The sequence below is a fragment of the Sebastes umbrosus genome, chromosome 18, assembly GCF_015220745.1.
Source record: "Sebastes umbrosus isolate fSebUmb1 chromosome 18, fSebUmb1.pri, whole genome shotgun sequence".
In the NCBI taxonomy this organism is placed as follows: Eukaryota; Metazoa; Chordata; class Actinopteri; order Perciformes; family Sebastidae; genus Sebastes; species Sebastes umbrosus.
This window is the reverse complement of record NC_051286.1, coordinates 24,704,468-24,731,523: the sequence shown is the minus strand read 5'-3', so window position 1 is coordinate 24,731,523 and position 27,056 is coordinate 24,704,468. Positions and strand designations below refer to the sequence as shown.

At 41.2% G+C, this 27,056-nt stretch overlaps 1 protein-coding gene across 1 annotated transcript in view; it reads left to right on the top strand.

Annotated features, from left to right (window-relative positions):
* The window catches only part of cdk19 (cyclin-dependent kinase 19), a 72,299-nt gene extending 63,416 nt beyond the window's left edge, over positions 1-8,883 (top strand). The window contains 3 exon segments of the mRNA XM_037751736.1: positions 665-706; positions 708-911; positions 8,621-8,883. Of these exon segments, the coding sequence (XP_037607664.1) occupies positions 665-706; positions 708-911; positions 8,621-8,746 (372 nt within the window). The 3' untranslated portion in view covers positions 8,747-8,883.
* Positions 8,884-27,056: the final 18,173 nt, after the last annotated feature.

Genomic DNA, 27,056 nt, shown 5'->3' with positions numbered 1-27,056 from the left:
CGCTAATCCTTCCTGTCCGCCATGTTTGTTTTCACTAAAGTCAGGTTTGATTTGATTTTGCAAGATTTCTATTTTATTTGATGGGGATTCTTGTTGTTCATGAATGAATCTGTTAGTGTGTGGTGGCTGTTTTGGCCAAATCGTTGCTCTCCTCACACTATAGGAACTAAACTGTTAAATTGAACAGAACACGTCGTTATGTGTGGGCTCACTCACATTTTCAACATCTGTTAAGATTTGAAACATCTTTTAGCGCGGGCCAGCGTTAACACACACAGAAACAGATGATGTGAGACATCATCATTGTCTGAACACACAAACAGGGAGCTCTGAGCTGAGTTAGTAAATGTTTCTTTCTTTGTGTTATTGGTGGTAAAGTCACTCCTCGTGTTCAGAAGTTTCTCTTTATTTTGATGTTTCTTTAAAATAACGATGTTTCGCAAGTTAGATTGCATTTCAGTGGCAAAGCCGGAGCCGATAGATTAAAGTGGAGCAAATAGAAGGTGGAACAACAAGACTATTATAAGCAAGTAACCAAACTTATTTCACACACACTTCATTTTTGTTTTTTTCTAATCAGATTCCCTCTCCCCCACTCCCTACAGCCAGATTCTTAATCACTCTGCTGAGCTTTTATTGGGTTGCCCTGTGTGTCCGTCTGCAGAACCAGACCCAGCAGCACCAGCAGACAACGGCTCAGACTCAGGCCCAGAACCAGCAGCAGACCGCAGCCCCGCAGGCCCCCCTCCCAGCAGAACTTGGCACAAACCAACGGCACTGCTGGAGCCACGGGGGCCGCCGCCGGCGGGGGTTTACAACATGGCCAGGACCAGGGGCCCCCCAACAAGAAACCTCGGATCGGGCCCTCTGGGGCCTCCTCAGGGACCGGGGTGCTACAGTCAGAGTACCAGGTTAGTGGGATTTATAATCCAGAAGGAAGTCGGTGGCTGCTGCTATCCTAGATGTTTCCTCATGTCAACTAATCCCATAAAAAGGTTCAAACCAAACCACTGAATGTATCTACTAACAGGTAGTGTGTGTGTGATATCTCTTCTTCCTCCATTAAGCTCCATTAAAAACACCATAAACCTTTACCATGAATACACACACTGTAGTTTATTTTGACTCAATCCCACATACACCGTCCTGCTGCCCCAAATAATCACTAGAGCACCAAATGTGGATTAAGCCGCCACTGAAAATAGTCCCTAAATTCACTGTTTGTATAACATTTTCTAAATAACTACAGCCTTTTTAGGAAATTCCTGAGCCTTTTTTGAAAGATTTATGTTTTCAGTAGGAACCAGTGGGTCAAAGTCTAGGTAGGTATGATGGTATACATTGTGAGACAATGGAACTTTGGCAACCAATTTTTCTACCATTTATACTGAGGTTGGCAACATTCTGTGCCCTGTATGGCAAATTTGACTTTAAGATTAGATTCAACTTTATAGTCATTGAAGAGTAAAGGTAATAGGACTATGAAATGCAGTTTAGCATCTATCCAGAAGTGCAAAAAGCATTAAAGTGCAAAAAGCATTAAAGTGCAGAGCAGGCGGCAACCTTCAGTTCTGAGAAGTGAAGCCAATGCTGAAGTACCTTAAACTTGCATTCTTTCTAACAGCCAGCAGGGGGGGACTCCTCTGGTTGAAAAAAGAAGTCTGGTTGTATAGAAGTCTACGAGAAAATGAGCCTACTTCTCTCTTGATTTATTACCTCAGTAAACATTGTAAACATGAGTTTATGGTCTCAGTCGCTAGTTTCAAGTCTTCTTCAATACAGCATGATGTTCATTTAGTAAATTATGGTCCCATTTAGAGTCAAATAGGCCATAAAGCAGGGGATGCTTTAGGGCGGGGCTACCTTGTGATTGACAGGTCTCTACCATGGCGTTGTCCGGTGTTTTCCACTTCTAACTCTAACACTTTCATAGTGTGTTTTCAGTTAATCGTAACATTTTGGTCAACTACAAATGTCATAAGCTGGGTTTCCACAATAAGTTCTAAGACTTTTAGTCCCTGGAACTACTTTTCCAGGAACTAAAAGGTTCCTTCAGTCCACTGTTGTCTGCGTTTCCACCTCGGTCTAAATACCCATGAAGATGAGACAAATTAGTCCGCTGACTAATGACAAGCAACATGACATAAGACGAGAGCTGCTGGTTGTCACGGCATTAAACACACTCTGCAGCCTGCAGCTCAGTGTGTCCGCCTGTTACGCAATGAAAAAAATTAACGTTTAAAAGTTTTGTCTCACTGCGATGACGACATTTACTGCTGCATATATTTACTGATGCATGTTGGATGGAATGAATGAAATGAAACTAAGAGCGTCTGTCTCCACAGTAAATCATCTGTTGAGTGTTTGCTGGTTATTTATTTGTTCTTTAGAACGTTAACGCCATGAAACAAATAGAAAAATAACTTTTCTTTCTCTCATTCACATCACCGCCAAGCTTGCTGTCTCTCTAATGTTAGTGGTCGCCCTCGCGATCGTACTCTCTTTTTTTTTAATGAGTCGGGAACCTGACAGCGGAGCCTAACTTTAATTTTAATGTTATCAAACAAGAAGAAATGCTCTCCCCTCGTCCTATAAAAATGCCCCGAAAAATGTCCCCAGAACGTAATTTAGACCCTGGTCCTTGCAGACGAAACGTTTCTTCAAAAGGTTCCTAGTTCTGGGGGAAAGTTCCTGCGGTGGAAACAGGGCTTTATTCAGCGTTTGGTTGCACTTAGCTCCACCCTCTTGTGTTACTTCTGGTTCCAACAAACAAAGATGGCGACAGCCAAAAACCTCAAGGCTTCAAAACCGTAGTCCACAAACCAATGGGTGACGTCACGGTGATTACGTCCACTTCTTATGTACAGTCTATGGTGCAGGGTAATCTAAAGAGTATATACAGAATGAACAGTTATATATAGAATAAACGGTAAGGGAAAGATATGAATATGCTAGATATCTACAGTATGACACATGCAGCAGTTACAGTAGGCAGTGCAGCTATACGTCACAACAATGTGATGACATACTTTGAATTTTAATTGACTGGACATTCCTGTTATTTTACCTACAGGATATTTTCAAATGCATTTACGGATAGTTTACTGAGTTATATGTATCAATATCAGAATATAGAATTACATGTTATTTATATACTGTCATAGATTTCATTGCCATTGCCCAACCCTAGCAACATATAATTTATAATCTCACTAATCTACCTATTGAGTAACTTCAGTAAGTTTAGTGCTTAAACAGTTAGTTCATTCATCCAGAAAAGGAATCAACAACAATGTTGAATATTAACATGTCTCTGGGCTGTTGGTCCGACAAAACAAGCATTTCGATACGGAAACATAATACAGTCACTTGGGATAAAATATTTGCTCTGTTTTTTCCTGATTATTATCAGATTATTATCTCAGTAATTCCGGGAAAGGTTTTCATGGAAAAAAAATATGATCTGTTTTTCTGAAATAATGAGATACATCAAAATCAAAATCCCAAGGAAATTGGGAGTTCCATTTCATTGAAGCAAACATGTCCAGACTGTTTGGTTGAATCCAGCGCTGAGAAACCGATGAAGAATGACGTGAGAGCAACTGAGGAGCTATTGCCTGATTGTCTCTTGAGTCACCACGTAGCCTGAATGCATACCGAGATAATAATCTCCTTAATGATGCGCAAGGCAAAAGCGTGTTATGAGAAGGCCGTTCTTGCTTTAGTCGTCTTATTTTCACGCAATGTAGTCTGCACTGATTGTAATGTAATGACGTAGAATAAAAAGGGAGAAATATCGCTAATGGCGGCCGGGAGGGGAGGTGGATGGGTCCAACAAACACAAGACTTTCAACCAGGAGGCCGGTGTTTGTTTTGTAAGCTACGTTAGTAATGTTTGTCACATGTTTCGTATGATTCGTAGTGATGTTTTTCACGTTTTGTAGTGAAATTTGTCACGTGTTTCGTATGTTTTGTAGTGATGTTTTTCACGTGTTTCATAGAGACGTTTTTCACGTGTTTCGTAGTGACGTCTGTCACGTGTTTCGTATGTTTTGTAGTGATGTTTGTCACGTGTTTCATAGTGACGTTTTTCACGTGTTTCGTAGTGACATTTGTCATATGTTTCGTATGTTTTGTAGTGATGTTTTTCCCGTGTTTCATAGTGACGTTTTTCACATGTTTCGTAGTGACGTCTGTCACGTGTTTCGTAGTGATGTTTTTCATGTGTTTCGTATGTTTTGTAGTGATGTTTGTCACGTGTTTCATAGTGACGTTTTTCACGTGTTTCGTAGTAACGTTTGTCACGTGTTTCGTATGTTTCGTAGTGATGTTTGTCACGTGTTTCATACTGACATTTTTCACATGTTTCGTAGTGACGTAGGTCACATGTTTTGTAGTGATGTTTGTCACGTGTTTCATAGTGACGTTTTCCACGTGTTTCGTATTGGCGTTTGTCACGTTTTGTATGTTTTGTAGTGACGTTTGTCACATGTTTTGTAGTGATGTTTGTTACCTGTTTCGTAGTGACATTTGTCACGTGTTTCGTAGTGACGTTTGTCACGTGTTTTGTATGTTTTGTAGTGATGTTTGTCACGTGTTTTGTAGTGACGTTTATCACGTGTTTTCCGTAGTGATGTTGCGTTGTTTCTGTGCGTATTTTACTTAGGTTATGTCATTATTTTAAGCCCAACCATGACGTTTTTCCTAAACCTAACTGAGTGTTTTTGTTGGCCCCTGCTGGTACTGTTCGTGTAATATTCACACCTCGGCGAGGCAAAGCATGACACTGACCCGCTATTCTCTGCTTGACAGGTGGGTCTATTACATGCTTTGGCGTAACATCAGGTTGAATTGTACCATGCAGCTTAGTGAGGTTCTAGATATTTTTATTTTCCCTCCTGTGGCTGTGTTGTAGTCTACCATTGCTACGGATGGTTACAGTTTCTTTAGATGTATACAGATGTTAAGGACTGTCAGCAGTGTAATCTACAGTAAGTGTGTGTGTAATGTGTGTGAGGAAGACATATACACACAATCAGCAGGCAACAACAGCCTGTCAGCTCTCCGATAAGGACTGTACGTTCTACATTGTCCTGCTGACAGCTGAGAGCTAATCACTGTGGTGCCTGGCTGCTAGCTTCTGTTTCCTACTCCGCCGTATCTTTGGCTCTTATCACGGGAGATTTCTGAGTGATGGAGAGAGTGTGATGAATGGAGGGCAGAGACAGGAAGAGTGTGTGTCAATGAGTGTAGAGCACAGCGTGACCTCTGCTGCCTCTCTGTATTAGTGTGCTGTGTCGGTGAGGCCACAGGAGGGCGTTGCTCTCAGCCGTACGTACTGCATGTCACAGATACAGATGTATATATATAGCACTGGCTGAGGCTGCATGTGAGACAGCTGGTGGCTGTCAGGTCTCAGCACATGTATATAAATAGACCGGTGGATTGGGCCGACATACCAGGAGGGTGGCTCGCTTTGTGACAGCGCCCCCCTCTTTGATCCCTGTACCACGGGCTATCCCAGCATGCACCACTCTCCAATCATTCTCCCAAACAGATGCAGTGTTGTGACCAGCTGAGTGGTGTAGACATGTAATGAGTTCAGCTGAGGTCCCAGCTTCTTGTCATCCTGTGACTCAGCTCATTTCACATTTCCAGCTTCACACTTCAGTTGCTTTTCATCTTCTGGTGTAAATGTTTTATCAAGGGCTGTCTATCGACGGAAATATTTAATCGCGATTAATCGCAAATTAATCGCACATTTTTTATCTGTTCAAAATGTACCTCGAAGGGAGATTTGTCAAAGTGTTTAATACTCTTATCAACATGGGAGTGGACAAATATGCTTTCTTTATGCAAATGTATGTATATATTTATTATTGGAAATCAATCAACAGCACAAAACAATGACACATATTGTCCAGAAACTGGAAAAAGTGGTTGACTATTAAAACCAATCAACAAGCCTGAATATAACCTTAGTTTTCACCATGGCAAACATTGTAAACATGCACGGACGTCATCGCAACCCAATACACTTGCTGTGATTGTAATCTGTCATTGATTGAGTCTTTACAGTCACTTAGGATCGTAAAAGCATTTCAACTGAGATTAATATCTCAGTTGCTTACATAAGATTTCATCCTGTAGTCGGGATGATGTTTGGAGGAACATTGCTATCTCACATCACCGCCTTGTGACCAGTAAAGAAATAGTTCTCACAGACATGAAACACATGTTGGTGTTTCAGCTGGAACACTGATAAAGTTGCCTTGCCAGGATTAATCGAACAACACAGTCCATCTTCAAAAATAAGGTCGACATGCTTTTCTTTGTCTCATTTCTTTAAGTCGTTATCACTAGTAGCGTTTCATAAACATTTGCCTTGACAATTGATATACCAGATAATTGAAGGAGGAGAAATGGTAGGATAAAACATAAGCAGCCAAAGCTGCAGCTGCTGTTGCCCCGACTTCTAGAACCTACAGCGTACTAACGGCAATCATCAACAAGGGGCCAGAATTTTCACAAGCACCAATCAGCCATAACATTATGACCACCTGCCTAATATTGAGTAGATCCCCCTTTTGCGGCCAAAACAGCCCTGACCCGTCGAGGCATGGACTCCACTAGACCTCTGAAGGTCTGCTGTGATATCTGGCACCAAGCCGTCAGTAGCAGATCCTTTAAGTCCTGTATAAGTTGCGAGGTGGAGCCTCCGTGTATCGGACTTGTTTGTCCAGTGCATCCCACAGATGCTCGATTAGATTGAGATCTGGAGAATTTGGAGGCAGAGTCAACACCTCGAACTCGTCGCCATCCACATGATGTAAAAGAAAACGTGATTCATCAGACCTGGCCACCTTCTTCCATCGCTCCGTGGTCCAGTTCTGATGCTCACCTGCCCATTATAGGCGCTTTTGGCGGTGGACACGGGTCGGCACGGGCACCCTGTGATCGGTCTGCGGTTACGCAGCCCCATACGCAACAAACTGCGATGCACTGTGTGTTCTGACACCTTTCTATCGGAACCAGTATTAACTTTTTCAGCAATCTGAGCTCCAGTAGCTCTTCTATTGGATCGGACAACACGGGCCAGCCTTCGCTCCCCACGTGCATCAATGAACCTCGGGTCTGACCCTGTCGCCGGTTCACCGTTTTTTATCTTCCTTGGATCACTTTTGGTAGGTCCTGACCACTGCAGACCGGGAACATCCAACAAGAGCTGCAGTTTTGGAGATGCTCTGACCCAGTCCTCCAGCCATCACAATTTGGCCCTTGTCAAAGTCGCTCACATCCTTACGCTGGTCTATTTTTTCTGCTTCCAACACAAAGTTCAAAGTTCAAAATGTTCACTTGCTGTCTATTATATCCCCCCCACTACCAAGTGCTATTGTAACGAGATAATCCATGTTATTCACTTCACCTGTCAGTGGTCTTAATGTTATGGCTGATCAGTTATATACAGTATACAGTATAGATATATATTCTTACAAAATTCATGTTATTTTTGAACAGACTCCTAAAAAAACATGGGAAATAATCCATAATAATAATAATGATCCATAATGATAACTAGATAGTTAACTAGAAAATGCTCTCAGAACTCTTGCAGGAAAATCCCGTTGAATGTTTGTCAGGTAAAGTAAGGTAAAGTAGGATAAGGTAAGGTAAGGTAAGGTCAGGTAAGGTCAGGTAAGGTCAGGTAAGGTAATGACGTTCTCAAACAGCCTGAAGTGGAAAGTTGACGTAGAAAACAGCAGCTTTTATGACGAGTTGACTGATGAGTTCCATTCATCTTGCCAACTTTCAGTAGCACAACGAACCTCTGTGTGTCATTAGCAATAAAACGATCGCTGTCGCAAAACAATCTTATGCATCACCATGCACAATGCACGCAGCGTTGGATACGCCACAACACGCATTGCATTTATAAATGCTCAAGTTTCAAGTTTCTTTTATTCGTTCAACAATGACAGCAAGCGGTCGTTGGCAATGAAAATCACAGGTTCCCTTCAACAATGCTCTTTAAAAATGTATTTATAGAAAAGGAAAATCACACAAGTAAAAGCAAAATGAGAATCAAAGACATAAAATAGTGCAAGTCATACCTTAAAGGGAGATTTGTCAAGTATTTAAGACTCTTATCAACATGTGAGTGGACAAATATGCTGCTTTATGCAAATGTATGTATATATTTATTATTGGAAATCAATTATTAACACAAAACAATGACAGATATTGTCCAGAAACCCTCACAGGTACTGCATTTAGCATAAAACAATATGCTCAAGTCATAACATGGCAAAAACTGCAGCCCAACAGGCAACAACAGCTGTCAGTGTGTCAGTGTGCTGACTTGACTATGACTTGCCCCCAAACTGCATGTGATTATCATAAAGTGGGCATGTCTGTAAAGGGGAGACTCGTGGGTACCCATAGAACCCATTTTCATTCACATATCTGGAGGTCAGAGGTCAAGGGACCCCTTTGAAAATGGCCAAGACAGTTTCTCTTTTGTTGCAGACCTACTTTAACACAACACACATTAGCTGGCGTGGCTCCCCATACAGTCCTAGTCTCACTGCTGTTGTTTTCTCTCCCTCTGTCGTCCCGTCAGCACTCCGGCTCCCGCCTTGGTTACCAAAGCAGCGTCCAAGGTTCCACTCAGCCCCAGAGCACCATGGGATACTCGTCAACCACCCAGCAGAGCTCCCAGTACTCCCACCAGACCCACCGTTACTGAGGCTCTCAGTCACTCCTGAACCAGCATTAGGAGTCAGCTCCTTCCTCCTCCACCGTACGGTCCCCTCCATCCTGGTCGGACCTCCCTCCGCGCATTACATCATTCCAACTTCCCCTCCCCCTCCCTTTGACCTCTTCCCTGACAGCCTTCAACGGGCACTGTAACATGAAGGCCAAACAGACATAGAGGAACCAAAACAATCTAACAAGGAGTCGTCGGGGCCGGTGAAAATAATGTAAGATAGACGTGAAGGCGTCAGAACCGTGGCACTTAACAAACCCAACGTTCCCGAACCGGGAACAACCGCAGCTCTGTTCATATATGTACAGTATATAGCACCTTTTTTTCTATTTGATTTGTTTTTTTCTTTTGCTTAGTTTACCTTGATAGATGATGTCAGTGTATATATTACAGTTCCATGTGGAAGTGGCGGGCTGAGACGGAACACAGGAGCATCTCTGGTGTAACGTCACCTCGGATGATCAGAAGAGGTGTCTGAGCTAACCATTGTCCTTTTAAGAAAAAAACACAGTCACATGTTTCTACAAGAAGAGAAGTCAGCACTTCAGCTGATGCAATTGCAGGGAAATATATTAAATGCGCAATTTAACTTAATCTTCTTATTATAAGGTTTCTATATTTAGATCTCTCTTTACGTAGATTTGGATTTGGTAACGTAAGAAAAGTATTTTTTACAGGTCTAAGTTCACTTCACTACCTAGATAAGAATGATGACGACGGCCTCTGTAGGAGGCTGGACGCCTCTCGTCGTGGCCTGCAGCTCCGGACTCTTTTCTTTGTTCGGGAGCTGCCGGTGGACACTTTGCTCTGACACCCATCTTATTGTGGAACACTTTCTGAACACGAACGTGCGCATAAACGTACAGGGCAGCTAACAGTACACCCCCCTCCCTCCCATATGCTTCTTGAGACTGTTACTGCCTGATGTCAGATTGTTTTTTAATGTTATCATCGTGAGTGAGTGTGTATGTGAGTGTGCGTGTGTACAGTATGTTTTTTATGCATGGTGTTTATCCTTTTACTTACTAGAACTGCACTGACCGCTGAACTGATCCGCAAAGAGCTGGAACAAAACGCAGGGTGAGTTTCATCCTCTTCCACTCCGACCCTCACCGAGCACACACATTAGGTTGAGACGTTTAAAGACAGCAGGTGCGTTCTGTGATACAGGCCCAGGCCCAGCAGGCAGCAGGAGCAACAGTAACCAAGCACTGATGTAAATCCTCAGTGCCCCTAAAACAAAGAGTCCTAAAACCCAGAAATGAGTTAGGATTTTAGAACTTCCTGTTCCCTCGTCTGGTAGTTGATTGGTTTTTAGTTAGATGCCTGAAATAAGGTCTGTGGTTAACACAAGCTGAAGAGATTTTAACGTTTTGTTCTACAACATAAACACATCAATAACTAGAATGTCACTCTGAGAGCACAGACCTCCGCCAAGCTGCATGAGGACGATTGCCGTTCAGCTTGCACCAGCATCCACGTGTAATCTTGTTTATGTTGAGATCATCTGTACGTAGCGAAGCATCGTAAAACACTTCATTCAAACTGGACAGAAACAAAGTAAAACTCACCTAAACCGTCGTCGTTACTCTTTCCCACAATCACCAAGTGTGCTTTGGTTGAACTCAACTGTAATTTCACTGAGTTTAATGTGAAAAAACGACAAATCTACAGGTGTCCCCACCCCTCCCTCCATCCCCCGCTCTCTCTCTGTCCCTCTCTCTGCAGGCAGAAGGGAAGAGGCAGGGTGACAAGTCATGAACGCGTTATCAGTTAGACTGCGCATGTCTTAAAGCCTGTGGTGTTAATAAACAGGCTGAGCGGAGTTATTAAAACAAATTCCCAAAGCTGGATCATGATCCGGATCGCCACTAAAATCTAATGGATTGTTCATTGTGCCACACCCCACCCCTCCAAAAAAATTTATTCAAATCCATTACGGACTTCTGGAGTAATCCTGCAAACGGACAAACCAACAAACCAACACCGGTGAAAACATCAATTTTGAAGCCTTTATGTGTATTAAAAAAAGTTGGTTGCTAACAAGTGGCTAAATGAGACTACTAAACGTCATCACGCCGACTCGTCCTTCTTTACAGCCTCGTTGTGTATACTCGCGCTAATGTGACCGTGGTGTAGTTCATTTATAGCCTAGCGTTAGCTTTTTACTCCTGCTGATTGCAATCGCGCTTCAAAAATCATAAAAGTGGTGTTCATTTGTGGAAAATATCTTGCTGAACAAAGGTGTAAGTATCATAAACGTTTGTTTGCCACAGAGCTTATTTTCTGCAATAACCTAAAACCCAATGGAACAATCCCATTGGCTGTTAGTGGAGGGAACCCATGGCGATGCTAACTTCCTAGTTGGCCTACTAAAATACGTCATGCCTGGAACACTCGACATTTTGGGAAATATGCTTATTCTCTTTTTTTGCCAAGAGTTCATGTCTGTACGCTAAATATGAAGCTACAGCCAGTTAGCTTAGCTTAGCATGAAGACTGGAACAGAGGGAAGCCAGGCTAGTTGTTTCCAGCATTTGTGCTAAGCTAAGCTAACCAGCGGCCAACATGTACAATTTTGAGGTACGATTGCTTAACTTGGCCATTTCCATTTCATGCTACTTAATACTTCTACTCCACTATATTTATTTTAGAGATTAACTCCTTACTTTACCAGTTAAAATTTTTATTTTTCTATACAAAGAAAAACATTAAATTATTGTGCATTTTTCCCTGCAAAAATCTCCTCATCGAGTAATTTTATGCTATAATTTAGTCCTAATTTATTTTTTCAAACAAATGTGAAAAAATCCACAAGTGCAGTCAGAATATTACAGCCTGTTTTCAATGCAAATCAATTTGTTGCAAGTATATTCTATAATCAAGTTTTATTTCATATATTTCTAGTGCAGCGACCCACCTTATACTTTCTTTTTTCTACATACAATTAGTTCTTTAGAAACTAATTCCCAAAATAGTTCCCAAACTTTTTCACGTCGAGGACCCCTAAACTGACACAAATTAGACCACGGATCCCCATTTGGTAAGATTTTGTCCCGGGGTCCCCCCATCTGATAGGATTTTTGCTTGCGTGTATGAAACCAATGACCAAACTAGTCATACATTCTTTCATTGTGTTACATATGGATGGAATTATGGTGAAAATAAATTATTCCCCTTTTTGCTGAGGACCCCCCGGGACCCCCTTAAGGACCCCTGGGGGGTCCCCAGACCCCACTTTGAGAACCACTGCTTTAGATGGTTCATTTGAAATATAAAGCAGTTGAAATACTTTTACTGCACCAACAGATTGTGGAGCTAGTTAAAGCCAGAATTGTATTTTTAAGACTGGGGCTTTTGTACTGTTGGAGATTGAACTGCCAACAGTATATAAAGTAGCTCAAATGATCTAAACCTCAAACAGCACAATGCTGCTTACACATTCATTTTCATTTCACAGTATTTTTACTTTTAATACTTTAAGTAAATTTAGCCGAAAATACTCCAGTAGTATTTAATGTAAGAGTATTATGGTATCATCGTATTCTTCTTACTTCAGTAAAGGATCTGTGTACTGAATATAACACAGAAGACGCTCCCCTATAAACCTTAAAGTGAGACTGGCTCTCTGCCCCCCCCCCCCACCTCTCTCCTCTTTGTTTCCCCACTACTTGCTCCATCCTCACTGGTCCTGCTCGGTCACATGACTGGCAGTCGTGCAGGTTGTATTAAAGAACGCACCCAATGACTGGACTGTAACTGTAACTGCGTTGCTCCAGTACAGACGTGGACACAGCAGGACGGGGTGGGGGGGGGGGGCTGTTTTTGGCAGATGAGTGGCCTGCAGTGGGATGAGGAAGCACTGACACCTAGTAGCTGAAAGAAAACTGCACCTCCATCCTGTCCTGTGAAACTGGTATTATACATATAAACGTAGATATGTTTTTGCAAGTGTTAAAGCATTTCCACCAGAACATGCAGGAAGACACGAGTGTCGTAGTTTAAAACTGAATTCAGTCGTGTTTCCCTGATGCTGAAAGAAGCCTCCTGCTTTGCTCTCAGTGAGACAGTTCTGATGATTATTTCTTGCATTGATACTAAGATGTATCCGTTGCCTCAGAGTCAGTTGTAAGAAATGTCTTGAGTGACTCCTCAGTGCGTCCTGCTGTCTCGTACTGCAGCAGACTAACATTCAGTGTTACGGGTTCGGGCTCACTTCCGTCCAAATTATGTCAGTTCGCAAAAAGTTTCAGGGTTTTAAAGCAAAAACCAATTTGAAGCATGTGCAGGTGAACTTTGACACTCTGATTTGGAGTTTCATTCCAAAATAACATTTGAAAAAAGTCCCATCTTCTTTATAAAAGAAAAAAGTTTATTGCACAAATTGAAAAGAAATATGATAGTTGATTTTTTATTATTTCAGTGTTTGGTTGACAAAAACTGGATCTAAGTATATTTCACAAACAAAAAAAGCTGCATTAATTAATTTTTTTTAATTTTTTTTTGGCCTATTGGATTCATCAGCTTATAGAGAGCTGAAGTCCAGACGTCACCACTGGGCTGGCCTCTGGAATCTGTCTTTCTGAGAACATGAAGCGTGTTCCTGCTGTTTGCTGCTCATATTTTAACACAAATCAGCTGCACAGCACTCGCTATTAGAAGTTTAAATGTTTGTCAAACAAAGATTCATTTGTTAGCATACCAAAAAAATCGTTATCTTAACTAGATTTCTGTCAAAAGTAACAGATCAGTGAAATCAGTGTGACGGTTTCTTTCTTATGGAACAGAACCCAGAGGTTTTGGTTTCACTTCAGCTTTCTATAAAGTGGATATGACGAATGAAATAGCGACTTGTTTTTACAACTAGTAGACATGGAATCATGTTTCTGTCCAATACTCACTCTCCTTTTAGCTCTGCTTTGGTCTCCACCTCCTGAATATAGATATCTGTCTCTGTAGCTGCTGGATAGTTCATTATATACACTAGCTGGTTGCTGACTTTGTCTGTCTGCCATTTGGTGCCAGACCAACACATTCTCACTTCCAACTCATCAAATACCGACACTAGGTCAGCGGCCCTACGCTTCAAACTATGCCGCCAGGCAGCCCTTTAGCGCCAGTTTTGGACGTGTCAGTTTGTACTTGTTACATGCATAGTGTCTTTTTAAAATAAACTTCCAACGTAGGTTTACTTCGTTTTTTTAGGTTTACTTCCGCAACAAAACTACTTGGTTAGGTTTAGGAAAAGATCGTGGTGTGGGTCAAAAGTACGTAACAAAACGAAGGTAAAATAAGTCAACGTTGACTTGGTTTCACACGGAACATGAACAGCTGTCTCCTGGCTGAAAGTCCTGTGTTTGTTTGACCCATCCAACCTCCAGCCCCACCCGCCCTATGCAGACTGTCCTGCTCTTTATACTACATTGGATGAGTTAGTTGAAAGTACGGGGCGTCTCATACAGACACTAAAGGGAGTCTCGGTGCGTCGCTATCAGACGCAGAGGGTCTCTGACCAAGCGGCGGTATTTGACGAGTTTGGAGTGAGAACGGGTTGACTAGAGAGATGGTTCCCAAACCTTTTCACCTCAAGGACCCTTAAACTGACACAAATTGGACCACGGACCCCTATTTGATATTTGATTTTGTCCCAGGGTCACCCATCTGATAGCATTTTTGCTTTTAGATGTTCTATTACAGAAAGTATATGAAACCCATGACCAAAATCATCATGTGACCTATGGATGGAATTATAGTGAAAATAAATTATTCCCCTTTTTGCTGGGGACCCCCCTGGAACTCCCTCAAGGACCCTTGGAACCACTGGACTAGACAGCTATTTTTTTCACTGAAAACAGCTTCCTGTGGCTGGAGAAGAGCAGAGTTTGTGGGCTTGAAAACCAAAACAGTGAGCTAAAAGAGGCTAAAACTGCAGAGTTGGGTGATCATTCTCTGTGGGTTCGTCACTGCGAGCGACTCCCTTTAACATCACGCAGTCATTTGATCAATTGTTAAAGGGGAGTTATTGTACTTTTGTGCTTTTCCCCTTTCTGTTAGTTTGTTATATAGTTGTTTGTGCATGTAAAAGGTCTGCAAAGTTACGAAGCCCAAATTTCACGCCAAAGGGAGTTCCTCTCCCCCACAAAAACACTGTCCTGCCTTTTCTTTCCTAACGTGGTGATGTCACCAAGTAACATTTGCATAATACCTGCCTAGCGGCTCGTTTGGGCACGCCCCCCCCCATAACAAAGCTAGTTAGAGCGGAGCTGGAGCTGAATCTGAAGAGTTTGGTTTGGTTGACCAATCACAACAGAGAAGGCCAGCTGACCAATCAGAGCAGACTGGGCTTTTCAGGAGGGCGGAGCTTAAAACAGAGCGTTTCAGTGCTTCAGTTTCAGTGTGTACTGGCTGCAGCGCAACATAAAATGTTTTTGAACATTAAAGCACGTAAACATGTTCTAGTAGAAACCCAAGATACAAGTATGAACCTGAAAATAATCACAATAGGTCCTCTTTAAGAACAACGATATGGATTAAGTGCAGCTTTAAAGACAAACTTCAGGTAAATGATGTAAAGCATGTTGGCAGTGAACTCTTCACAGTGTGTGTTGCTTTAGTTCGGTTCATCTTGTCCACTCTGGTGTTATGACAGTGAAGCAGGCAGTCTGGTCACTTCTATATATATATATGATGGGGATCTAAACCAGCAGCTATTCAAAGGTTTTTCTCCTCCCTTCAGTGAGTATCTGAAGTCAAACACTTCTCTCTGCCCACTAGCAAGGTGTCACAAGTATTATTGAATCAACTCCTATGCAAAAAAACTCCACAAAACCAACCCAGACTAAAGCTTTCACTTCTAGGTTTAGCAGTTTTCTTTTGTTCTGATGGGTGATGTGTGTGTTCATTCCTTGTGTACAGTCGTCCAAGACAGCGCTCACTCCTCGCATTTTAAAATGTACTCTATTGTAAAGAAATGCATATATACAGATAGTATACAATCATATTTATTATTTCCATACATCTATGAATAATACACCTTTCCTCTGCCTTAACTATAGTAGCTATAGAAAGGGACCTCTGTCACTAGACCATATTTCCTCTCTATATGCTCACATGAAATCATGTCTAGTTACTGAATGTGTTAACGCCACCTCGATGTACAGTAGAATGAAGGTGACGTGCGGCTTCTTCGTGTCACGCAAGATATTCCACAGTGTCACTGTATTGTTTTTTTTACAGGAATGATAATGATTTTTATTTGTGTGCCTTTTTTTCAGTCGTTCATCTTCTAAAGATGTCATGATGGGAATTTGTTCAGGATTTGTTTTTTGTATTTTTTTATTTTGTGTATATTTCCGCGCCTCCTCTTGTCAGCTCTATGGGTCAATTTTGATGTCCTCTTCTTTCCTCATTACTATGTAGCATATTGTTATTGACACAATGTGGAAGCTATAGCAGCTAAATGTGTATATTTTATTTCACCTCTAAAGACTGCAAAACCATCCCGACGGAGGACAAGCTCTCGTTTTATCGTCCTCACGCATTACCGAAGCGCGTTTTTGAAATGCTGTATATAAAAAACACATTTTAAGAGTTTTCTCTCATTGAGATATTGATAATTGTCTTTTAATGCACTGTTGTTGCTCAGATATTTAGTGGTAAATAAAAAGAAGTATTTAATGTTTTTCTAATGTCTCACTTTAGACACTAAAGTTCTGGCAGTGCTTTCAGAGGCGGGTGATGCTCCTCTGTGTGTGTGTGTGTGTGTGTGTGTGTGTGTGTGTAGATATGGACGGACACACGTTATAGTACACGCCTATATGAGATCTAGTGCACCTCTAGGCCGCTCTCCTCTTAACATTTCCTCCTCTTTTTGATAGTATTGCATGTGCCTGTCTTTTTCCAATGGAGAACATAAGCACTTATTGTCGCCCTCTCTCTTAGACGGTTTGTACAGACAGACAGACACTCCATCTGCAAATCCGAGTCTCTGCGATGCCTTCCATGCCCGTCGTGCCATTCATATAATAAGCCTTGTGTCACGAAAACGTGGTCACAGTAATTCTCTATCCCAGCAGAGCATCTTTTAATAAGAAAGTGAACGATGTGTTCTGACAGAAAACTCAAGTCCCCGAAGCTCTCAGTGAGCCGCATCAGCAGAAAGCTTTGCAGGTCGGGGCGTCTGTCCACTCCTCTACATGCTCTCTGTATTGAAAATGTACATCATGGCCTAAATGTATTTCATGTCTTTTTTTCATAGCATTTATAGATAAGGCAGCAATAGCTCAGCGCAAGGAAAAAATCTAAAAAAGAAAACGTTTATTTAGCCGCTTTTTGTCCAAATTTCACTGTATAAATGACTGTTAAATGAGAAAAAAAGTCATGTATATTTATTTTATATTCTCTATTATAATAAAAATCTCTTTTGCCTCAATCACTTCCATGTGTGTGCACTGTTTTGATCTGCAGGAGTGTTGCTGTTCCTGTTCGCCACTTGATGTCACCCAAGGGTGCCTGTTCACTAGTCCTAGTCTGAATCTTGTTTTTGAGTCCTACGGCACAGTCCTCTTATAAAAACAACTTTCAAAATGTCATCTTCTATTTTTAAAGGACCATTGCATGTCTTTTTCTTGTAGTATTTTCAATTAAAGATCCACTTACTCACTTTGTGGAGCTTTTAACTCCATCTCATGGCCTTTCTGCCGCAAGTCATCCCCAGAGTCTGGTGGTGTGCATCTGAGGTTAAGTGGTTGTAAATGTGTGTCTTCTCCTCAAAGCTGTCCTCCAGAGTTGGAAGTAAATGTCCTCCTTGATCCGTCTCCAGTCGTCGACTTTGACCTCCTCCCAGCTAGTAAGTGGACCTTTTGAATTGAAATTATTCTATCACCTCCAGTTGTACAGTATCTAGCCATGCAGATAGCTTTGGTTTTAGGTAGGGCTGCCAATTGATTCAAATATTTAATCGGGATTAATTGCTTGATTGTCCATAGTTGATCGTAATTAATCGCAAATTAATCGCACATTTTTTTATCTGTTCAAAATGTACCTTGAAGTGAGATTTGTCAAGTATTTAATACTCTTATCAACATGAGAGTGGGAAAATATGCTGCTTTATGCAAATGTATGTATATATTTATTATTGTAAATCAATTACCAACACAAAACAATGACACATATTGTACAGAAACCCTCACAGGTGCTGCATTTAGCATAAAACAATATGCTCAAGTCATAACATGGCAAACTGCAGCCCAACAGGCAACAACAGCTGTCAGTGTGTCAGTGTGCTGACTTGACTATGACTTGCCTCAAACTGCATTTGATTATCATAAAGTGGGCATGTCTGTAAAGGTGAGACTCGTGGGTACCCATAGAACCCATTTTCATTCACATATCTGGAGGTCAGAGGTCAAGGCACCCTTTTGAAAATGGCCATGACAGTTTTTCCTCGCCAAAATTTTGCGTAACTTTGGAGCCTTATTTAGCCTCCTTTGCGACAATCTAGTATGACATGGTTGGTACCAATGGATTCATTAGATTCATAGATTTTTTAGTTTCATATGATGCCAGTATGTTCACTCTAGCTTTAAAACTGAATCCGCTACAACTAAGCTCAGTTTGCTCATGTTGTGTGAATGATAGTTTGGTGATAATTTGTGTGCAAATCTTGCTGCTGTTGCCTGATTTGTCAGGGCCTGTGTAGCCCTAGTAGTAGTAGCAGTAGTAGTAATTCTAGTTTCAGTGTTCAACAACTCACGTTTGGTTTAAACTTTAAACTTCTTGTAAAATCTTAGAGTGAACTTTGCCACACTGCGCAACTCAGGTGAAAGCTGCTTCAGGCGTTGCTGTCGGCAGTCGGTTATTGCAGCACTGTGCACATGAGATTCAGTTCCACGTTGTTGGCCTTCTGTCGTCACGCATCCCACTCTGCAGTCAAAGGTGTTATTATAGCGTACCTTCTTATTGTGTCTTGCGTTACACGCATCAGTAAACAGGAGAAGAGTGAAACACATCCTGCTGCCTCCTCCCCCACTCTATCTTTGGAGTGTTAAAAATTGCAAGTTGCGTGACTGCGTTAATGAAATTAGGAAAAATTGTCAGACACTTCTAATAACAATCTGAGCCGGTCAGTGGTGAAAACAAGCACTGTTGTAAGTGGGGACGTATATTGACGGTGAGGCGTTGCACTGAGCGATTACATTACAGCCCGTTTAGCGGCTGCCGTCTGCAGCGTTCTTCCTCAAATACTGGACCAGTTTCACACATTGTTCCCTATTAGACAGTTAAACACAAAAACATGAGAAAATAGGATCCAAGTTGAAAAATACAGAAGTTACCCTTTAAAGCTGAAGTAGGCGAGTTGCTAGCAAATATGATTAAAAAAAAATATTTATAAAACGGTCGCTATATCGTGAACAGGAAACAGGTAACCTGAAAAAAAATCATGTGCCTCTGTGTCCTCCAGTGTCCTCTGGTGCTCCTAGCGGCATCTGCAAGGTTTCCCAGACCGGAGGAAAACAAGCAGTAAGAGCTGATCTGAGGTCTGCTGTCCAGCCGCTGTCTATGAGACCTGGCTGTCAATCACTCGCAAACTCCGACCAAACGGTCAAACTAGGCAGCGCTGATCAAATATGAATCAGTGTTATGTTACGTTAATGCCTATTTCTCTCCTCAAATGTTGTCAGAATCATCTTGTAGTGTACTGTTTAGCTGTAAAATGAGGAAGTTTGTGAAATTTGGTGACGGAACGCCAAATTCCGGTCACATGACGGGAGCACAGCCAATAGGAACGCTCTCTCTCTGAAATGACCTGTGATTGGTCAAAGTCTCCCGTGACGGGCTAGATTTTCTAAAGCCTGAAAACAAAGCCATGAGGAGGAGCAGAAGTATAGTTATCTCTCAGAACACTTGAATTACAATATGCTGAAAGGTTATTATGGAATTTTTGCCCACTGATGCCAAAAACATTCTGCCTACTGCCACTTTAAAGTGCTAAAACTCATAACTAAATATTTCTTCAGATGCACAAAAGAAAGATAAAAGATGGGAAATATGACAAAGATCTCAAAAAAACATCACAAACGCTGCGTGTCTGCCCCGTGTCCCTGCTACTGACCCTGTTGGTGTCATAAGGTTACGTACACACTCTCGTTACATAGGAGTGAATGTGTTTGGATGATTCGAACGCTTCTATCCACCATCAAGACATTCCACAGGATGCGTCAAGTAAGCGCCACATTCAGTTCTCTTTATGGGCTGCTGGTTTGACAAGTGAAACCAGGGCAGGCAAGCTGAGACTTGGCATCGACCTCGTGAGTTCTGGCAGCAGCAGCAGCAGCAGCAGCGGATCAGCCTGCACTGTTACTGCCACCACTTGAAGGAAATTTATGAGTTGGAGAGAGCTCAGCAGAATGTGTTAACGCAGATGATCCCATTTCCTTCTCTGTCTCCAGGTGCTGCAGCTCGGGTCGGCTCCTGAGGAACAGGTACCCCACACATACTGTATAGACCTGAACCCTGACAGGCAGCTATGTTATACTGGCTATCCAACAGTAGACAGAGACCAGGGTTTCTCTGCACTTCACAATCTGTAACTGCCTCTTCACTGCCTGTCATACCAGCACTGTGGAAAGATAAATGGCTCTAAACACGTCCTGAGGTTTCCATTACAGCTGGGAAAAATGCTTCGGTCTAATTCGAATTAATAGCATCATTTAGTTGGGCTGCTTTTATCCAAAACACTATTTAGCACCACGCCTACATGCAGGTACATGAGACTAACAGACCGTAGCATGACACAACATGACATGACTGACGGTAAAAAGCTTGACAAAGACGTGACGTAAATACGACATGATACAACCTGATATAATATGGCATCAAGTAAAAATAACACATCATTTCAACAAAACATACTTTAATCTAAAGGGTTAGTCCACACAAATAATAGAAAGGAGAATAAAAAACACCACCAGCTGTATCATAACCAGGCCCCAGACCCCCTTTAAAGGATATGCCCTGGCCATATTCTGTTGTTTTTGTTTCTGTCAAAATATCCCTTGAAATATGGAGGACAGAACCTGCCAAAATCATAAATAAATAGATAAATAAATAAATAAATGAAAAATACAAAATAAATGCTAAATAAATTTTAAAATAAATTTAAAAATAGATAAATGATACAAATTATTAAAATAAATACATAAATAAATAAATAAATAAAAGGGAAAATTAAACAGGAGAGTAAATAAATAAGGGAATTAATACAAAGATATATAAAATAAAGAAGCAAAGTAAAGAGAAATATCAATTTATGTTAAATTGTATCAATTAATTAATGGCTACATTTATTTTTTATATTATTCTTGCTACATTTGATGATATATTTATTTATTTATTGAGTCATTTATTTAATCATTCATTTATTTGTGGTTCCGTCCTCCATACTGAAAAGACCAAAACCAACAATGTGTTAGTTAGCTCCTGATGATAGAAATCTTTAAAAATGGGTAATAAATACTTGATTTTTTTTCTTAAGGCTCAGTAATTTTCTAAAACAGCTGGATAGCTGGGCACTGTAGTTTTTAGCTAATTTTACTCAAACAGGAGGAAATAGAGCATTTGTTGGGGACTATTTTCAGCGGCGGATTGATACACATTTGGTATTTGGGGCAGCAGGACAGTGTATGATTGTGTCAAAATAAACAACACAATCTCACGGAAGTTTGTGAAATAGTCACAAAATTGAATCTTTTTGATTCTTGTACATTGACATGAATTTCCCTTTTCGTTCATGACGCTCAACGACTTTCAACAACGGATTTTTTGTGTGTTTTCCTACGAATGTCCAGCAACATGTGACACACGGGTCAATTTCTGCTCCAGTCTTTTCAAAATAAAACTACTTAGTTAGGTTTAGGAATAGATTTACTTTGTTAGGTTTAGGCAACAAAACTACTTAGTTAGGTTTAAGAAAAGATTACGGTTTGGGTTTAAATAACTCCGGAAGTGGCGTAACTCATGTACGGAAGTTATACGTGACAAATAAATCAACATTGACTTGTGGTTTCACACGGCTCCAAATCAGAATTTCGCCAAGGGCACCAAAAGGGCTAGAGCCGGCCTTGACTGAACCCCAAGTTGTGACCGTTTGCAGGCAAGCACCAGTGTGAATGTGAGTGTGAATGGGTGAATGAGAGGCCAATTGTAAAGCACTTTGTTCGATAATGTAGAAAAAAGCTATATAAGTGCAGTTAATTTCCTTTATCCTGTAAAAGTAAACAGTTACTGTAGAAAAAAAAAGTCCCCGAGTAGAAAAAATTACTTGCAAGAAAAGGTTGGCGGCCTTTCTATGCATTCCAGTGAACAGGGAGAACCTGTCGTGAAAGTAGAAAGTTGGTATCAGACAGTCCCAGATGTCACCATGACAACACAAGTGCGGTAGGACATAGATATGGGGTAGTTGATGCATGGCATAATTTCTGCCCATGCTAAAGTGAGATTAACACCATTCAAAATATTGACACCCATATTTACTATTAACATTAAAGAAGTTTGGAGAAAATATCCCTGATGAATGTCACACAGCGATTCATTCACAAAACAACTTCCTCTATCGTATGTTAGAATAAAACTCTCATTATTTTGTGGGATTTAATGAATATGTAATGATATTCAAACAGAAACCTCTCTAAGGATTTTTTTTGATTTGTAAAGACTATTTTGTGTATATTCTGTGTTACAGTAATACAGTACCAGTCGCCACTTCTGACTGTCTGTCTGTTGACCAGCTTCCTGTCTGGCGTGGGATGTTAGACTGATGTCTTGGTCTCCTCCTCCTCCTCCTCAGACTCAGCAGTGTGGTGGAGAGAGAGAGTTTGTGCCAAACTGCAGAATTTGAACGAGTAGAACGGTGCACTTTAGAAGACTTATTCATCTGAAAATTAAAACCAATCAATCATTGTCTGCAGTCACCAGGAGACTACTGTTAGCATTGTGCTAAACCGTTGGAATGAAAGGGGTTGTCGAGAATAGATGTCAAGCTAATTACAAATGGCTTTAAGGGCCTAATTCAAGAGTCTCAGATCCAAATAATTGCACTTAAGTTAAACATTTGACACATTATCTCCTATAATGTCCCCAGTGGCGAAGCTCAGGGGGTTAGTGTACTCTTGCTGCCATGAGATGTGTCCATATTTTCCATAAGTTAATTTTTCTGTTGATGGTTATATACTGTAATTTTAGTCGTAGAGTTTTTCCACGTAATTTTATAATATGTTTGAGAAAACTGTTTATATTCCTAACGGCCTCATTGTTTTCCTCTGTGCATTTCCTGAATTACGTTACCCGCTTGCTAGCTTGCTAAATAGAGTGCTGAGGATTGAGTCCTAAAACCCGGAAATGAGTCAACATTTTAGCACTTCCTGTTCCCTCGTCTGTAAGTCAATGGGTTTTTATTTAGATGCCTGAAATAAGGTCTGTGGTTACGACAAGCTGAAGAGATTTTAACGTTTTGTTCTACGATATAAAATCCGTCAGTAAATACCCCACTCATCAATGTTGGAGCCTTTCTGTGTCTTAAAAAAGGCAGTTGCTAACAAGTGGCTAAACGAGACTACTAAACGTCATCACACTGTTCGCTTTTTACTTTTGGTGATTGCATTTACGCTTCAAAAATCATAAAAGTGGTGTTCATTTGTGAAATTATCTTGTTGAACAAAATGTGTAAGTATCATAAACGTTTGTCTAACCCAAAACTCAATGAAACAATCCCGTTGGCTTTTTGACGAGGAAACCAGGACGATGCTAATTTCCTGGTTGGCCTACAAAAATACATCATCCCTGCAGCACTCTATTCATGAACTCTTAAGTGGAAATTTTCTGAAAGCTCTGAGTTCACAAGTTGTGACGTTTTCAGAAATGGTGGAGGCCTTGGAAGTTAATTTTTCAGTGGATGGTTATTTAATATATAATATAATTTTAGCCGTAGAGTTTTTCTTTGCAATTTTATATATGTCTGAGGAAAATGTTGATTTCCTCTGTCACTATGCCTTTGCATTTCCTGCGTTACCCGCTTTCTAGCTTGCAAAATTGTTAGCCTTGCTGTTGCCGTTGCCTAGCAATAGTGTTCTCACGACTTAACCACTTAAACACCAAGCATATCGTGTACATGACTTCCCATTACGTAACCACAAGCTCACCAGTTCCATTTGAAGGGAGCAGATCTACATTCACATGTAGTAACTTAGTTTACCGTGTTCACCGTCTTAGTTTAGCGTGTTAGCATGCTAACATTAGCTTATCATAAGTAAATTCAAAGTACAGCTGAGGCTGATGGGAATGTCATTAGTTCTGCAGGTATTTGGACACAAACCAAAGATTTGGACACATCAGATGTTGACCTGATGATGGCGTTATAGAGGCAAAGTCAGAGGATCACCAAAGTTATTACAGTTCATCCTGAGGGGAGCACGAATGTCTGAACCACATTTCATAGAAATCCATCTTATAGTTGATGAGATATTTCACTAAAAATCACAAATGTTAACCCCCTGGTGGCGCTAGTCTGAGGATTACCAAAGTCAGTAGGATCCATCCTCTGGAGATAATGAATGTCTGTTTAATAGTTATTGATATGTTTAAGTCTAGACCAAAGTGGTGGGCTGAACTGATCCATAGAGCCAAACTGCAAACGTGGTTAAAAATACTGTTGAGAAAGTTCATAAGTTTCCATAATGATGGTGAAGATGTTGAAAATTATCTTAATTTTAAACTCTCTCGAGCCTGATCCACACTCTGATGTTGCCAGTCAAATAGCAGCCATTTTTTGCTTTTCCACATCAGATGGCCGAGCTACAGCCAAGCTACAGCTCTACGTGTCCTTTCTATCCTCTGCAGTTCTAGTGGGAAAGTGCCGACCCATCCACAGAGTGTCAGTTTGACCTTAAGGGTAGGAGATCGGTGTCTGGAGCTCCGCCATCACACCACTCACTCCCAGTCTGCTCTCAGAGCAGCCTCCAACCACAACTTGATGCTTACACTCCACAGACCTTGACATTTCGATTGCCTCTTAGTAATAAACTCTCTACTCTGCATAAAAACAGGCCCAGACTTTGTTTGGATCATTATCTGTTACCTCCTAATGAATCCAATGCAGTTGTAGTTCTATAGTACTTTTGCAAATATTCTTATAACATCTTGTTTTGTTTAAAGATGACACCAGAAACGCTGATTTAATATATTTTCGTATTATATGCTAATTCTTTTATCTTTCAAGTTTTAATGAAACCATGCAGCTCATCCTCCCTGTGGCTTACTCACTCTTACTGTCAGACGAAAACTCTGTATTTGCAAAATGTCTTTTTTCCAGGATCTATGAGAAATAGTCTTGTCATTACCTCTCAATGTAATAGTGACTCCTCTATATGACCTTACGAGACCATCAGCGAGAAGTCCAATTCCCCGCGAAATCAGACAAAACGATTTACGCAGGTTCACCAAAAACTCCTTCAGCTCAGACTCCAGCCCGCCACGGACAGACCCAGATCCGGCTTCGCTGCCGCCTTTCGACTCGGAGAGGTCGCTGCTCCGCCGGCCCCAGCTGGGAGCCAACACTGACACCACGCTGCTGGAGGCCCAGGCCGTATTGCCAGTAGTGGTTTTAGACCATTTCAAAGAGGATTTTAGGGGTACCAAAAATATTAAGCACAACTATTACAAACCTCAACAGGTAGAGCGGTCGTTCACTCATCAAAAAGTCGGTGGTTCGATCTCTGGCCACTGCACACTACATGTCGAACGATTCCTTGGGCAAGATACTGAACCCGACATTGCTGATGTGAATGTTTACTGTATCTCTCCTGAGGAACAGGTGGCACCTTGCATAGCAGCCTCTGCCATCAGTGTGTGAATGTGTGTGTGAATGGGTGAATGCTGACATGTAAAGCGTTTTGAGTGGAAGACTAGAAAAGCACTATATGAATGCAGTCCATTTACCACCTCTCTAGGTTTGGTTCCCCAAAAGACTAACGATACACATACTTTATACATACATAGAATTTCTCCTCTCTGGGGGTAAATGGAGTGAAAAATGTATGAAAATATTTGCCACAGTTAGGGAGAGGAGGGGTGGGGGGAGAGACGGGGGTCCAGGCTTAATATTACAGAGGGCACAAACAAAATGTTCAAAAATCAAATATATTAAAGGTGCTAAATTCAATATCCGGAGCATTAATATAGCTGCAAACAACTATTGTCTATGTAAAGATATAGAGGAGTAATGTCTACCTGAGCAGAGAATGAAGTCTCTCTCTCCCAATGTGTGTGTTGGAATTGGAGCTTCTGCGCGCATGACTTTTAGTGCATGTTCGTCCACGTGAGCGTCTCCCACTGGCGAGCTCACAGCCGCCGCTCTGCACTGCGCTCATACGGCGGTTACAGCTGATAACGCCGTCGTTGTGGAAAGCGTAATGACCACCTTCCAGTTCCCACTCAGGTAAACACTGTTAGCTCTGTCAGCACTGTTGTCGTTGTTTAGCGCTGTTAGCACAGTTAGCTGCTATCTGCCGTCTCAGCCGTCTCAGCCGTCTCAGCCGTCCCCACGCAGAGAGCCATTAGGGAGGCAATACATATGCTCTGAATTCCGTATAGTGAACCTTTAAGTATATAAAAAAAATATCTTAAGTGTATCAAGAATATCCAAACTATTTGTAAGTTACATGAAATGAAACAATAAACATAAAAAATATATTTCACTAGAAAATCTCCAGTAAATCTCTCATTTACATCATATGTTTCTTTTAACATGCACAAACTTACATGTCTGTTATCCTCAATACTATGGACAGATATCACCAAGAAGCTATGCCAAATTTACAAATCTAAATGTAAAAGTTAATATTTTTTGAGAGATTTTAAAGTACTTGATCTATTTGATGTATCATCTCCGTGCTCCCACTCTTTGGGATTGATGTGCTTTTGATTCAGTTTTAATTGTGTGCTTATTGAATTATTAATTGTTTTGGGATGTTTATCCCCACTGGGCGGGTTGGATGGTTAACCACACCTATCATAATAAGCCTACTGGTAGGCTATATACAGTGCATGGGTGAGGTATTTAAACATTTTGTCCTGGCGAAGCTTGACTGGTGTTACTCTTTTCACCCTCATAATACAATAAGTGTTTTGATATGTCACGTTAGTAAGTTTGAGAATAGAATAACTTCCTGCTCTCTGCTCCCTCTGTCCTCAACAAAACTGTGTCGAGCTTGTTAGCACTGGAACGGCCGCTTAA